General features: G+C 36.9%; 2 protein-coding genes across 2 annotated transcripts; one reads left to right on the top strand and one right to left on the bottom strand.

Moving 5' to 3' along the window:
* Nucleotides 1–386: 386 nt before the first annotated feature.
* On the bottom strand, nt 387–4,909 carry LOC122041398 (probable protein phosphatase 2C 5). Its single transcript, XM_042601062.1, has 7 exons — nt 4,715–4,909; nt 3,849–3,921; nt 3,711–3,755; nt 3,562–3,616; nt 2,169–2,297; nt 558–641; nt 387–513 (listed from the first exon to the last, which is right to left on the bottom strand). The coding sequence occupies exons 1-7, from the start codon at nt 4,907–4,909 to the stop codon at nt 387–389; spliced, it is 708 nt and encodes a 235-aa protein (XP_042456996.1).
* Nucleotides 4,910–12,005: 7,096 nt separating this feature from the next.
* On the top strand, nt 12,006–14,636 carry LOC121975509. Its single transcript, XM_042527208.1, has 4 exons — nt 12,006–12,127; nt 12,228–12,695; nt 13,033–13,380; nt 13,517–14,636. The coding sequence occupies exons 2-4, from the start codon at nt 12,258–12,260 to the stop codon at nt 14,120–14,122; spliced, it is 1,392 nt and encodes a 463-aa protein (XP_042383142.1). The 5' UTR covers nt 12,006–12,127; nt 12,228–12,257; the 3' UTR covers nt 14,123–14,636.
* The last annotated feature ends 1,279 nt before the right edge of the window (nt 14,637–15,915 follow it).

Below are 15,915 nucleotides of genomic sequence, written 5' to 3'. Positions count from 1 at the left end.
TTCCTCTAATCTGAGAGTCTGCATGGGGTGGATGACTGAATCATCATGGTTCAATGTCAAGTGAGGCGTGGAACCATCACCATTTGGATTTTCCATCGAGGGCAGTAACCATCTCATCCAATCCTCTCGTCTTCTAATTTTCTCTGCTTGTAGATGATTGCAGGAACAGGTTTTGAAGAAAAATACCAAGATGAATTATTTAAGAAACATAGCTGGTAAGAGTAGAATCAAGAGGGGAAAAGATGGGGGTGAAGTACCTGTATTTCAAGTTCTGTCGAATCTCTTAGAGCATTCAATATCACCGTTGTTCTTGTGGTCACCCTTTTAACCTGCATATATTGTGATGTGTTAGCAAGTAGAGGCAGTTAAATTTTTTGAACATGAAATTACTCCTCATATCCATAATCACATGGATTACTCACCATGTTAAAGGTAGCAATCAATGAGACGGGAACCCAACCTTGATCATCCATCTTGCCACGAAGAAAAATGTCCTTACAGATATTATCCACGCTGCAGTAGAAACAATTTAAATTATTAACTACCTGAAAAAATACCTTGCAAATATTAAGGTACCTAAAATAGTATTCAATATCTGCCGCTTCAATCTCAGTTTCTGATTGTCAACCAGAGAACGAATCCTGATTGTGGAAGGATAAAATCCGTTGTCTTTTAATAGTTTTTAACAATGGGGAAATTAATAATACCTTAATCTAATGATAGGCTTGGTGAACTAGTTTTTCACTTTTGTTCTAAACACCAAGAAAAGCTGGAGACTATAAATGCAAGAAGAATGAAGTTTTAAAATGAAAGATTTCATTTTGGTATTTTGTTTCTCTTCTTCCAAAACCATCGGGTAGCATGAGCTGCTCCAACAGAAAAATCAACCAGAAAACATTATGCCATGCAAGAGAAATCAAAAATAAAAACAAGAAATAAATTTCAGACTTAAAACTAGAAGGCATTATCTCCTTTATTTATTTATGTTCTGGAGAAAAGGAAGTCACATAATATATATTACTTGTCCGGTTCTTGATCAACCAACCATTCCCCTGCAAGAAAAATGCCCATTACACATCTAATGGGAAACTATATCCATCACATTTGACTGCAGATTATTACCTTTAACTTATAATAATCGAGCTTGATTTGATCCATCAAAGGGGAGCATTGCAAGCTTTCCAACACAAGTTGGTAATTTTAAGATTATCATTTTGTTTTAACCTTTAATAATAGTACATTTGCACTACGACACTATAGAACTGTCTTATATTAATTATGTATTTAATTTTATGAAAAGTAAATATCAAAAATGGCATTCCAATGTAGGGATGTGATCCTTATGAACTATCCTAAATAATCCCATGGTTTGAGGATGATGAAGTTTTAACATTAGATGTAAACATTTATAGAAAATGATGGTTTGTCAATGTGGAGACGTTTAGATGTATCAGATTCCTTATTAGATTGGATGGTTCATGGCAGAGGTTTCTAAATATGATTTGTGCATGCATAGTATTGCACTCTAGAATTTAGTGTGGAGTTTAGGCCTTTGGAATGGATATCATTATCTTGATTATTAATTTTTTGTTGATGACCAAGAACTACAACAATACAGAGAGATCGCTCCACTGCTTTTAATAACAGTACATTACTATTCCTAAAACATGAATATGTGGGAACAAAAACTTTGAAAAGCATATGTAGAAGACATCATAATAAATAAAAATAATATAACTCTATCACAAATAACAAAAGGAAAAAATGCAAGCAGAATAAATATTCCAATAGTTGTAATACATAACCGATACTGGTTATGCAAACAACTCTAGAATTTAATATGTTAATCTTACTAAGGAAGTTCAATCATAGTTGACTTTCTCCTAATCATCATGCTCCTCTCTCTTCAATTGTGTCATGTAGAGATATAACCTATGTGATAGAGTATAACAAGGAATCGTTCCTGACAAACATGACAGTTATTGTTGCACCATATTCAATATCCTTGCCTGTCTGTTAAAGCCTTCATAACCAAGAGGTTCGACATATTTAAAAATGAAATACTAAAATTTTGAAGTGTAACTAAGTGACCACTGGTTAAGATTAGAGAGTGACAAATTACTTTTAAAACAACAATTAAGCTAAGTAGATATTCTTTTAGGGCTCACCAAATCGAGAGCCAGACATCAAGATTTGCAAATGCTTTCTTAATTGCTTCTCTTACAACACCAAAGTTATTGCTGGTCAGTAGCAACCCACCCTGCATTGCTATGACACATTCTTTGTATAATTCCTCCCTGTATTCGTTAAGGATTAACTATCAATGCTTTCCGATTTAAATCTAGTGAGGAGTAGTTCAATATATATATATATATATATATATGAAGTAATTCTATACTAAAATTCTTGGATGCCGAAGATGCCCGCCACTGGTGCCTCCATTTATATAAAAGCAGCTTCTCCTAGTTCTTAAAACAATGTTTCATTACATACGATTCAAAAATTCAAAGATTCTTATAAACCAATTGATTGCAAAATACTGACAAATAATAAAACAACACAACCCGGAAAGACTCACATTTCATCTTTGCAAGGCTTGTCACTTATCCCAATGATTTTAAATTCTTGATTTGTATGAGTTGTCTTCACTCTCAAATTTTCAAAGCTCTTCTAGCCTAGCAACAACAAACAGTGAAAAAAATAATCTTAGTAGACACAATATGAAGAATGAAACAAGCAAGCTAAAACAAGTTGCCTCAATAGGTATATTATATATAGACATTCAATAACCAAGAAAATAAACATAAAAAACAAATTCTTAATCACCTTGTTCTAGTCCAGTTGGTATGCATCCTTGACATTTTGATTTGCAAGTAGAAAACCAACCACTGGTCTAGGACACACAGTCATAGTAGTAGAGACATCTATATTCAACAAATAAGAAAGATAATAATATTTTAAAACAATAAAGTGATTGAATGACAATGCAAGAAAAAATAAATAGCAGAAGTGTAGAGACATTGTAAGTTCTTACCAATACTCAAAGAAAGGCCTCCTTGTGAAGTCCTCAAATTACAAGGAAAACCTCCGCATCCTATGACTCCACCACCAATGTCAGTAAAGTTTTTAGGATTGTTTTGAAAAAATGATTGTCTCACAAGAAGACATTCCCTAAAAATGTATTTTTGTAACTATCAAAATGCAACAAACAAACCCACAATTATGTAATCCATAATGTCAACAATAAATGACTAGAAGGAAATTCACATACTATTTTGCCGCATGCTGCCGCAAAATAATATCAAGAACCCGTAAAGCCTCCTGAGAGTTCTTAGTTTCATTGGTATCTATGTCTATACCAATAGCTCCTTCAAAACAGCGGACTTGCAAGTTAGCATCAGATTGAATAATGTCATCGTCAATATTTTATACCGCCCTAGCTTTATCATCCAGTAAGCAGCAAATAATTTAGACCCAACCTTTAAGGGATTTTGACATTTGCTTCCTTAATGCATACAATCATCGTCTTTGTTCCCTTGAAGCCCATCGCACTTTAGCTACATGATAGCCACCTCCTTCTCATGCAAAAGATCTTTTTCCCCATCAACAATGACTTCTGCTTTGACAGAGGCAAAAGCAAAGAAATAAAGTAGGAAGAAAGAGGGTTGCTTGGCTGGTGGAATCCAGCAATGAGTTGTGCATAGAGTTACTCTTCTTCTCTTCTAGCAATGACGCCTTGTTCTTGATCACTGATTCTACACGGAGGAGAAAGATTTCAGTGAGAGATTCATAAAAAATTCATTCATATTGCACTAAATCACAATGTAGATTGCAGTCCGGATACTGACCTGAGGAATCGCCATGGAATCCTGAGATGGATTGGGTGTCGTCTCTATCTTCTATCCGGGAGTTGGACTCCCTCTTGCAACAATGTAAACAAGGGAAGCAACCCATCTACTCTGAAGTTCTAAATCCCTTGTCTTGATCTGTGCTAATATAATAGAAAAGAAAAAAAAAGAATGGATCAAGAAAAGCACTTACATTGCTCTCCAATGTGAGGGAAAGAAGAAACCTCAGTGATCTCGCTTCCCCCTTCCCCTTGGATGTTGATGCTTAAGGAACCTCAACCATCTACGCTAAAGTTGGACTCCCTCTTGGATGCTGATGCTTAAAGCAAAGTCGTCAAAAATCCATAAGCAAACATGTAATTGTTGAATGAGAACACCAAGAATGTTGAACGATCAAAGTGAAGTTTACAGTATAGAAGACTTCTCGAAGACTCGAACGAAACACATGCATTTTTTGAAGAAGATCAAAGCAAAGCTTTAAGACTAAAAGAAACACATCTCAGAGATAGACAATCAGCTCCTAATTGAACTCAACAAATTAACACATCTCAGAGCTATCTATGCAACTAAACTGACTCTAAGAATCGAACGAACATTCCACAATTAATAAAGGATATAATTTTAAAACGCTGAATGGTTTGATATATATGCAACTGATTGATTAATTCAATGTGTAGTAGTTGCGCTTCTTTTTCATGTGACTTTAATTTTATCTGTTAAATAAATTGAGAGAAGCAGTAGCCCGGTTAACAAAATAATGGGAGCCATGATCTTTAGAAAGAGCGGGATGGGGATAAGGAGTGCCAAGCGGAAGATGACAGCCATCACAAGGTTTATCGCGGAGAATCCCATCGCCCTCTCTATACCTTTGCGAGTTGGGCGCCGGGATGGCTGAGGACGGAGTAGTAGATGAGGCCGACGGAGGTAACGAGGGAGAGGCAGGCGAGGCAGGTGCCGGCGGCGTATAGGAAGACTCGTTTGGTGTGGTCGAGCGCTTGGGGGGTGGTCAGCAAAAGCACGACGGAGATGGTGAGGAGGGCGATCGCCCAGTTGTAGGCCATCTTTCCCACGCGTTTGAAGTCCCTCTCGTCGTCTGGGGCAGAGGGAGGTGGAGGCTCAAGGCGGACGGGGGCGGGCGTGGAGGCGGAGGCGAAGGCGGTGGAGTTTGGGGATTATTCTTCTCCTTCTCCTTGGGTGAGGGTTCACAGATGACTCCTTCACCAGAGACGTTTTTCGGTAGGAAGGCTAAGGGAGGAAAAGATCGTATGAGGAGAGGGGTTTAGGGTTCGGGAAGGCTAAGGGGGGAAAACAGGGCGCCAAAAAAATTTTGGAGAGAGGGAAGCAAAACATTGCTACAACAAAAACGACGAAGGGGGAAAACGGCGAAAGAATAAAGTCAAAGACAACGGTTTATTATAACTGTTGTCTTTGACCCCTAAAAAAGCGCTTAAAGACAACAGTTTTAGAAAATCGTTGTAAAAGGTGTTGTTGATTTTACAAAAAGTCGCTCAACGACAACGGGTTTTGTAAAATTGTTGTCTTTTATTTTTTGGAGGAGCTCAAAGACAATGGTTTTGTCAAAAATCGTTGTTTTTTACCCAATTAACAATAGTTCCTTCTAAAACCGTTGTCTTTATGGTGTTGTCTTTTAACATTTTTGTTGTAATGACGGTCGAGCAGCTCTTCAGATATCCTCTGACTATAACTCAGCCCTCGACCTCGACCCAGCCCTCGACCTAGCTATCTATCGAGGACCAACTGGCTCGACTCGAGGAGTCCTCCACACAACTATGGCAGTCAGTCTCAGATGGATTCAACACACTCCAGGTGGAGATTACCACCAGATTTACTTCTCTCTGAGATGACATGACCACCAGATTTGAGCATATTCTTCAGGCTCTGCGAGCACCTGAGCGACCCCTACCAATACCACCTGCTGATGATGATCATACCTAGTCATGTTATATACACTATTATGCATTGTATATTTTACTTACTATCTATAGTCAATTTTTTCCCTTTAGTCTATTTGTTAAACTAGGAATGTGTTTAATAGACTAGGATCACTATTTTCAAAATTATTTTTCAAATAATTTACAAATTCTAGGGTAATTTTTTTTCTCTCTCTCAAAATTTCCTTATTTTTAGAATTTTCAAAATCAATTTTAGCCTTAGTCTAGATCATATACATAGAAAGCATGTTCCTATAGATTTAGGACTTGAGCATCTCACCAACGCATTAGAGCTACCTTGTATATGTATTGTCAAACTTAGAAAGGGGTGAGATATATAGACATATTGCCTGGACTTAAGATGCTTATATTAGTGCATCAACATAAGTCTGAGCCTTAAAAACTAAATTTATAGTGATTAGGTTAAGTAATCTAGTCTAATTAAACACTAAGTGGATAAAAAGACTTAACCTGACTAACCAAGTGAACACTGTTATTTTCTGATAGTTAGTTATTAACTAATGGTTAGACAGTTAAGGATAATTTTTAGATGATTAGATTATTTTTTTAATATCAGGTTTAGGGGGAGAATATTTAAAAACAACTTTCAAAATAATTTTTAAACATACTTTGAATAGATGTTTTCAAAAACTCTTTTTCAAAATACTTTCTTTGAAAATCATTCTTAACACATTTTTAAAAATCACATGTTTTGAAAAATTCTAATCATATGTTTTAAAATTTGTTTTGAAAACTGACTGCTTTAATTTTTGTAAACTGCTTTTAAAAGTTTCATTTTACAAAACCTAGCCGTTTAAAAATTTCATTCCTCAAAAGTATTCCTTGAAATTTTTTTGAAAAAGTTTCATTTTTGCAAACCCTAGTCGTTTGAAAATTTCATTGCTTAAAAAGTATTCTTTGAAAATTTTTGAAAAAGTTTCATTCTTACAAAACTTATTTTCAAGCAGTGAAGGTGCCTAACAATGGTGATATTAATTGACACAATTTGTTTAAGTTGCTAGCGGTGGCATTGGTAGCGGTATTGGTAATGATGTTGGCGGCGGTAGTCGTGAAAAAAAAAGTAGTAATGTTGATAATATTAACTATAACTGTAGCTTAGGTAATTATTTTGAAATTTATGTTTTTTAAATTACATATTTGATATAAAAATAAACATGGTAGAATTAATAATTTTGTATTATTATACAGTCAAAATTGAAGGATGTGAGTCATGAAAATATTAGGGATAATGCTAAATGTAAGCTACTTCATTGGTGCATTGATGGAGTTGTGGCAGAAGGTCGAATTGCATTCACAGATCCAAAAGTAACAGTGCATCACATTCTTCTTGGTGGATCATGTTGGAAAGTTTAGATTGATAAAGTTTTTTAGAGAATGTGGACCTAATTAGACCAAATGATGAAATGCTTTTTTCGAGGATGCAATAGGAAGTATAGTTGCTTAGTTATCTAAGTTTATAGTTGTATATAACTGATATAGATTCTATTTATTTTAAAGTTATATACTCTTTTGTAGAAAAAAAATTATGTTATTAAGTGAATTTTTTGTTACTAGTTTGAATTGTTGTATTTAAGTGTGATGTTTATGGTTAATTGTCATATTATAATTGTTTGAGTTTTGATTTTATAATTGTGTGTATGTGGTATATGTATGTGATATTATAATTTGCATGTGGTATTATAATTATATGTGGTATTGTAATTTGTGTGGTATTTGAATGATTGTAATTGCAGCGCACGACGTGCGCTGTGAATACTCTTAACTGTAGCGTGCGACGTGGGCTGCGAATGCTCTTAATCACAGTGTATGGTGGGTGTTGCTAATGCTCTTAACTGCAGCGTGCGATGTGTGCTACGAATGGTATTGATTGCTCTTAGCTGCAGCGCGCATCGCACGCTGCAAATGCTTGTAACCGCAGCATGCAGCGCACGTTGCGAATGTTGTTGATTACTCTTAATTGCAGTGCGCGACGCACGCTGTGAATGCTCGTAACCACAGTGGACAGCGTGCGCTATGAATGCTCGTAATCGCAGCATTCGACACGCGCTGCGAATGCTGTTAACTGCAGTGTGCGGCGCGTGCTCTCGATGTTCTATGACTTTTAACAACTTGCAATTGTGCAACATGCAATGCGCGCCGTGGAAAGCGTATTTGCATGCTACAGAAAGTCATATTTGGTGTAGGGTAGGTAGGTTCTCTTTCCAAAAAAACAACTCTCAACTATTCGTAATTAGTTCACTTGGCTCTCCACCCTTGGATTGGTTCTTACTTGGGCATCGAAGTGGTAACGCTAGGGCATCCTGACACCATTCTAGCTCCTATTTTCAGTTTCTATTATTCTCCAGGTGCTTCGGAAGACGGTGGTTGCTCCCTTCGACCTCCTTCCCCTGATAGTTCTGAGCAATAGTAATAGTCAATACCTTTTCCATGTCACCAGTGAATTACTCTCTGAGAGTCTTAGCTAATAAGATCAACGACAATAAGGGTAGTAAGAGGATGAATTTTTGTTTCTCTACTATGTGAGACCCTTAAGATTATAAATTAATCTCAATCTTACCCTAAGTGATTATTTAGCTGCCTACTTGAAGTTCTAATAAGTGTCTGCTATTTTAATAGTTTCTTATTGGCTATAGATGATTCAGTCTATAAACATAATTAGGAAAATGACTGGTTAAAATGAATAGATTCTAACTAAAAAAGAAGATTAATATTAAATTACATCTTTGACATTTATTTATTAGTCGACCAGTTATATATTTTTTTTTAGTACTTAAAATGTGATTGTGAATAATTATATTGATTGAAGATGTTAAATATATTCTTGACATAATAGTCATTATGAGAGATTAGAGATGCTCATATTGATGTAAATAATGTAATATAAGGTAAAGGTAAGTTATTGATGTCTCTAATTGCTCAGTATGCTTACTGTCACATGAACAATTTTTCTTGAAGAATGAATTAAATATTTTTACATAATTTTGGTGACTAAATAATCTTTATGGATTCACTTGGATGAGTATGAGATGTTGAAATTAAGAAGGTGAAAGGACACATCTTCCCTTCATCTTCCGACCCTTTCACCTTCCTTCATTAATAGAGGTAGGCGAATAGTTGTCTTCCTCTTATAAAAGGGCATCCAAGATAATTGGTGAAATATATGTGATCAAGAGAGAACATCAAGAGCCAATAGAGGATTTTGATTTGTGGAACTTTGAAGAATTTTTTTTATTTATTTATGATCATTTTTCCGATAACAAATTATTGTTCCAATCTTATTTTCCTAGCATTGTAAGTCTTTTCGTTTTCATACGCATCCTTAACACGGGTGACAGAGGGAACAAAACAAGCTATAAAGCAAATGTGCAAAGCCTGAGAGGCTATCCATTGCCCCATTCTCATATGGCGTCCGTAGAGCTGTCTGATACCTTCATCCACACCCACTTCGTATTGCGCCTACGGTAAATAGATTGGAAGAAAATAACGCACGTAAGCAGGGTTAAGTTTGATTCTCTTCTGCTCCTCCCATGCATTCACTTGCCTTGTTGCCTGTGGATTAGGTAGAGCCAGTGAGCTTCAATCATGTCCACTGTGATATCTCGTGATCACGATAGGTACAAGTACCTGTGTCAGATAGTAAAAAGTCATGTCTTATGCTCCTTTTTCTTATACAAGTGCTTGTTATTAGATAGCTAGATAAGCATGCATATCTTATACTCCTTGTTTTTTTTCTTATACAAATACTTGTGTTAGTAAAAAGTGATGGGATTGCAATTTTTGTGTTTGGATTTTGCGGCGGGGCTGGACAGGAAGAACAAGCCACCTCAATGCGACAACTCCCGCCGGCGCCGCAATCTACGCGGTGAGACAGTTAGAATATTAAAACAGGTTCACAATAAGAATTAAGTAAACGTTCACCTCCAATTATTTATCCATGCATATGCTCATCGAGTGGATCGATCATATATATACATGCACATGTTCCTGCTGAAATAATCAAATTAAGATTTCAAATTGTATCGTAAGTCAATATTTTGTCTGTGAGAATCTTAGTCCGAAGCTGTTTTATAAGCGACATATAATAAGAAATATTATTCAGCTGACTAATTTTAGCTGTATAATATTGATTATTAAGCATAAATTAATATTTTATACAACAAATTCTAATCCTTCCAAACTGCTTGATCCCTGTGCATGTAGGTGGCAGGTATTTACTCACATGTTGTTTTTATAGGTAGAGAATCTAGACTTTTAAATAATCGATGAAGCAATTTTTTGTTCGAGGCGCTATCTTATGCATCACTTTAACTTGCGGCAAAATTCAAAAAATTTCAAATCTTGGATTTGTCCATTGAGCACATATATAAGCCAAATTAATTTCAATATAATGAGCATTAATTAATTAAGTTGTCTATGTACTTAAGTTGCATTCTTAGTCTTATTTCTAAGTGATAGTGTTCAATTTCTTATAATGAGAAGTAATATATTATTTATTATTATTTAGAGTTCAAAGGTGATTCAATTCAACTTGAAGAACTCAATCAGGTGCATACTCAATATAGTTATTTTTCTATGTCCTCTCCTACAACAATTAGACATGGATGTATGATGGTCCTCATGAGATATGTAGTTGGTTAGAGAGTTATAGATATATTAAATGATGTAGAGATTAATTTTTGATCGGTACATGTCCTTGGGAAAAAAAATTTATCTCACTTCTTAGTCATTTATCGATCGACTTAGACATGCATGTACAGTGACCTTCGTTGTTACTGGTTTATACTCAGTGGCCGATTTACATGGAGACTTAGGGGGGGCCTGCCCCCCATCTATCATGTAAATCCCCCTATATATATATTTATATATATATAATATAATATAGTATAATATAATATAATTAATGGTGAAGGAGTACAAGATGATGAAATTAATCTTCCTTTTAAATATATTGTAATATAATCGATGGGAATGATAGACTTATTAAATATGCTATATAATTTTAGAGAAAAATATTTCTTTTGGGTGTTTTTTTAATTTACCTGATAGGAATTATGTTGGAACGTAATACTTTCGTTAATAAAAGGAAACTGATCATTAATTATATACAAACATTATTAGTAATAATATTATTAATTTATTACTATATAGAAATCTTTTCTAATTTATGATATAGGCATTTATCTTGACTTTCTCCAATTCACTTCAAAATCATTGTTATTACTTTCATTGTAAATTGTGCCATTGTTGATCGTCAAATTTTAAAATTGATTACATATTTAGAAAGTCTACAACCTAAATTTTCTATTGGTAGTTTGATACCAAAATCTTGAAATAACATCGCAATTTGAGAAGGGTCGTTGGCCCTTGTTTCATGCCCGAGCTACATTTGAACTTGTTCGTTATTGTTATCTCATCAACCACTGTGTAACCTAGGACGGTGATTTCTAGGTAAATTTTGATCTCGATTTTAGTCTTAAATTGAGAATTCGGAGGTTGTTCAAGGGTGTACAAATTTCTGACGACAATTATTTTTGTCACTTAACATGCGGCCCCCTCAAATTTTAAATTCTGGATTCGTCCCTATTTATACTTAATGAGTGTGTATATTAACCTTGAGCTAGTTGGGCTACCACGTGAATACCTAATGTAGCATTCTTGACACAAGGCATATGGTTGATTGATAGGTGCATTTGTTTATATATATATATATATATATATATATATATATATAATATCAAGCCGTTATATATCTATTAAGATTGGAACAATAGCAATTCAGATTAATCACGAGTCTAATAATTTAGCAAGATAACTTATTGACGTCTAAAATATAACTAATAACATCTGAGATATAATTTAATAACATGCACTTAAGATATAATTTGCATATATATATATATACAGAATACAATTTAGTAGAAAAAGTTATCTAATTTAATTAAAGCAATAAATAACTGGTAACACGTTGCTTCCAGAGATGATAACGGGCTGCCGTCACGTGACAAACGGACCATATGAGATCTGAAGTACTCTTCTTTGCCGGTGGCGAAGAAACACTACTCACGTGATCGACGACCGCAAATGCGGCTACGGTTTTTTTTTACGTTTCAGACCTCTTTCTTTCCCTCTTACGTGTTTCGATCCTTCTATGCTTTATAGCCTCTTTACTCTTTTGGGTATCCATTATTTCCACCATCGGCCATCGCATTCTTTCGCTCTCTAACTGCTTTTATCACATAAGTCGTAGAGTCGGAGTTGCTCCTCCTCACTTGGCCTCCTCTTTGGAAGATCGATATTTGCAGCTCGGTCTTTGTCTTGCTCTAGTTCGTCGGAGCAAATTGTTATTGACCGCCTGGGAGGGATTTGTTTAAGCCGATTCATCCTCGTTTCGTCTTTTTTTTGTTAGGGTTTGCGAAGGCGGAAAGCCGCACGGAGGATGGAGAAGAAGCAAGGATTCTTCTCGGTGCTAAGGGAGGAGGTTGCGAGGGGGCTTTCTCCATCACGGTCTCGGGGAAGGCCGAGGTCGGAGAGCCCGCGGCGGAGCACATTGCCTGTGGCGGAGCTGTTTTTGTTTTCACGGCGGTGGAAGAGGCGTGGGATTGCTGGAGAGCTTGCGGTGCCAAGATCCGGGAGCCTGACGCCTCTGATGGAGGGACCGGAACACGCGACGGGAGAGGACGCGAAGAAGGAGCGTGGGTGGGGACAGTGGGTCAAAGACCAGCTATCACGTGCGCCGTCCGCCTCTCCTTCTGCTTCCTCCTTCCGGCGGTCGGATCTCCGGATGCTACTAGGCGTCATGGCGGCTCCCCTCGCCCCTATTCATGCTTGCTCCATCGACCCGCTTCCTCACCTCAGCATCAAGGATACTCCCATCGTAAGGATTTCATCTTTCTCAGATTTACTTCATTTATTGACACGATTTGTGTTAGTTGTGAGTATTTAATAGTATCTAGGTGGTAATAGTATCAAATTTCACATGATTTACTACGGTTATTTTAATCGCGGTAATGCAACTTGTCTGACGAAATGCTAATCGTGTTGACTTTTACATTCTCCGGTTCCTCAAGTAAAATTCCTATTTGTAGGATTTGATAATAAAAATACATGACGCATTTCCTTCCATGATTCGATAAATTCATCCTATTTTTCAGTTCATATTTTCCTTGTTAAACATAGCTTTCTAGCATTTGTTCTTTAACTTGTTGTGGCAGGAGAATTCTTCAGCACAGTACATCCTCCAGCAGTATATAGCTGCATCAGGAGGTTTCAAGCTTCTCAGTTCCATTAGGAATACATATTCAATGGGGAAGGTGAGGATGGTGGCTACTGAGTTTGAGACGGCAACCAGGATCACCAAAAACAGGAACGCAACAAGGGATGCTGAGTCTGGTGGATTTGTTCTCTGGCAGATGGCACCTGAGATGTGGTATGTTGAACTCTCTGTAGGTGGCAATAAGGTCCATGCTGGTTGTAACAGCAAGCTAGTTTGGCACCACACGGCATGGTTAGGTGCCCATGTTGCCAAGGGCCCTGTTCGTCCCCTTCGTAGAGCACTTCAGGTATAGTATATCACAGGGTGGAGGTTTAACTCTTTTTTCCATGTGTTATGGGAATGCTTTTATTGTACGATTCCTATTTCCTTTTGCTATATCCAGTATGTTTAACCGAGATGAACTTACGCATTTATAAATTTAGGGTCTTGATCCACTGACCACAGCTAGCATGTTTGCCAATGCTCGATGCATTGGGGAGAAGGAGGTCAATGGGGAGGATTGCTTCATCCTCAAGCTCTGTGCAGATCCAGATACACTTAGGTCCAGGAGCGAAGGAGCTTCTGAGGTTATTAGGCATGTCTTGTTTGGCTACTTTAGCCAGAAAACTGGACTTCTCCTCCACATTGAGGATTCACACCTGACTCGGATCCAGCCGACCGTTGGTGGGGATGCGGTCTACTGGGAAACCTCAATCAACTCGTTCCTCGATGACTACCGTCCTGTCGAAGGCATGATGATTGCACACTCTGGTCACTCAGTTGTGACTCTCTTTCGGTTTGGGGAAGTGGCAATGAGTCATTCAAAGACCAGGATGGAGGAGGCTTGGACTATTGAAGAGGTGGCCTTTAATGTTGCTGGCCTTTCTGCTGACTGCTTTATCCCTCCAGCAGATATAAAACGTGAATCTATTAGCGAGGCTTGTGAGCTACCTCAAAGAGAGAGGGGGAAGAACATTGTGATCAGCAGTCATCGGGCTAAGATTGCTGCCCTGGGAAGTCCAATGATGATGCCGACTGTTAAAACCTAAGGCTGTTTCTCCGGAGATTTGAAGTGAGCATAATTGTCCATATTGAACTGGTAGTCCCTTCGCCTGACTGGCCATGAAATGTAGGTATGCATAGGTTCTAGGTGATTAAGTTTACTTGTGGAGCTGTCCCTTATAATGTGGGTCATTGCTCTTTAATATATGAGCATTGGTTATCCTATAATCCATCAAAGGGGCTTGGTGGATCGTATCAAAGGGAAGTGGGGTTCTTAGGTTGATAAACCGTTTTTTTATTTTGGTTTGTCAGTTATGTAGGATGTGTTTTGGGGTTTCTGTAATTTTTTGTTGTTGCAATTGGGTGTTGCTTCCATTCCTGAAAGGAGAGGATGGTGCTTTTGTTGCTCTTGCTGAAGCTAAGCCTGTTTTTTCAGTGGCGACTAGAACTTTAACAGCATGTTTACTGATTAACAATGGATTTATTTTGACTCTGAATGAGTTCTCAATTTCTCATGTGTGTTTTCTTTAAGTTTGATGAACAATGGATTTATTGTGGAAACTTCTATTACATACTTCGATCCATGTTGAAACTTAGACCAACTTTTGCTGAATCCGGTGTTGAAGTCATCATTATGTCTTGCATTTCTAGTTGCTTCCAAGGTGGCAGGAACGTCATGAGGTGAATGGAATAAACCGAGCAGTATTCTCCGAAGTTTAGTCATCTACAGTTGGATGGAAAGGGTAATTATGCGAGACATGTGTGTATGTGAGAACAAGCGTGAAGATAAATATAACAAATAGTGCCAATCATGGCGGTTGTTGTAACATGCAGTAGATCATTATTTCTCTCTAGGCTTCGAGTATTTATTTTATGGTCCAGTTGCATTTGTTTGATGAGCCTATTCGTGCATTTGTTTGATGATCCAATTCATGAATGTTGACGTGTGATTTATTAGTGAGTTGACTTTATTATTAATTTAATTGATAATTGCTGAGTAACAATATGGATGATGAGATGATGAGGAGCCTAAGATGAAGGTAAATATGAAAGAGAGGGTTAAAATGATGGTCATATATTTTTTTTGGTAGTCATTTTGATGTTGAAATTAGATGATGAAGAAGATGAATATTAGGGTTTTAATGTATGTAGATGTGTTATATACCTTGGATGTCGACAAGGTATACATTTTTATAAGGAGTTTGTATTTTTCTTCTGTTTCTTTTCTTATGTTATTATTATTTAATTCTTTAAATAATACGAGATTTGTTCACGTAAGTATTTCTTTTATGAAATAATTCAAGATTTGTGCTAGGATTATTTTTTTTTGAAATAATTTGAAATTTGTACGATGATTTATTATTATTTTTTAAATTGTCCTACATCTCATGTTGTCAAGAGGTCGAGAAGCCCAAGGGGCAGTGACCCAAGAGTTGGGGGGCTGGGAGGCTAAGGAGTCGGGAGACCTGAGAGTCGGAGGCTCAGGAGGTTAAGGAGCCGGGAGGCCTGAGAGTCGAGAGGCCCCGGAGGGTCGAGAGTTGGGAGGCTGAGGCTAAGGAGTCGAGAAGCCTGAGAGTCGAGAGGTCCTAATCTTTCCTATTGAAACCACCTCAACATTTTTCACCAATCTTCTCTTATGTCGCCTACTTATCATTTCCCAAATCATAAGTCTCTCCTTTAAGTCTAGTCAAAGGAGACGAGAGTCCGATTGACTGGATTGTTATATACTCAGAATGATTCCAGCTCCTTGATTGCTTAACCCATATGACGAATTTATTACGTATTTTTAAAGAGATTTATGTATTAAATATTAACACGCTTTGGTCATCATGTCCTTAAA

Source organism: Zingiber officinale, chromosome 1B (assembly GCF_018446385.1).
Source record: "Zingiber officinale cultivar Zhangliang chromosome 1B, Zo_v1.1, whole genome shotgun sequence".
In the NCBI taxonomy this organism is placed as follows: domain Eukaryota; kingdom Viridiplantae; phylum Streptophyta; class Magnoliopsida; order Zingiberales; family Zingiberaceae; genus Zingiber; species Zingiber officinale.
This window is presented reverse-complemented; position numbering and strand designations above follow the sequence as displayed.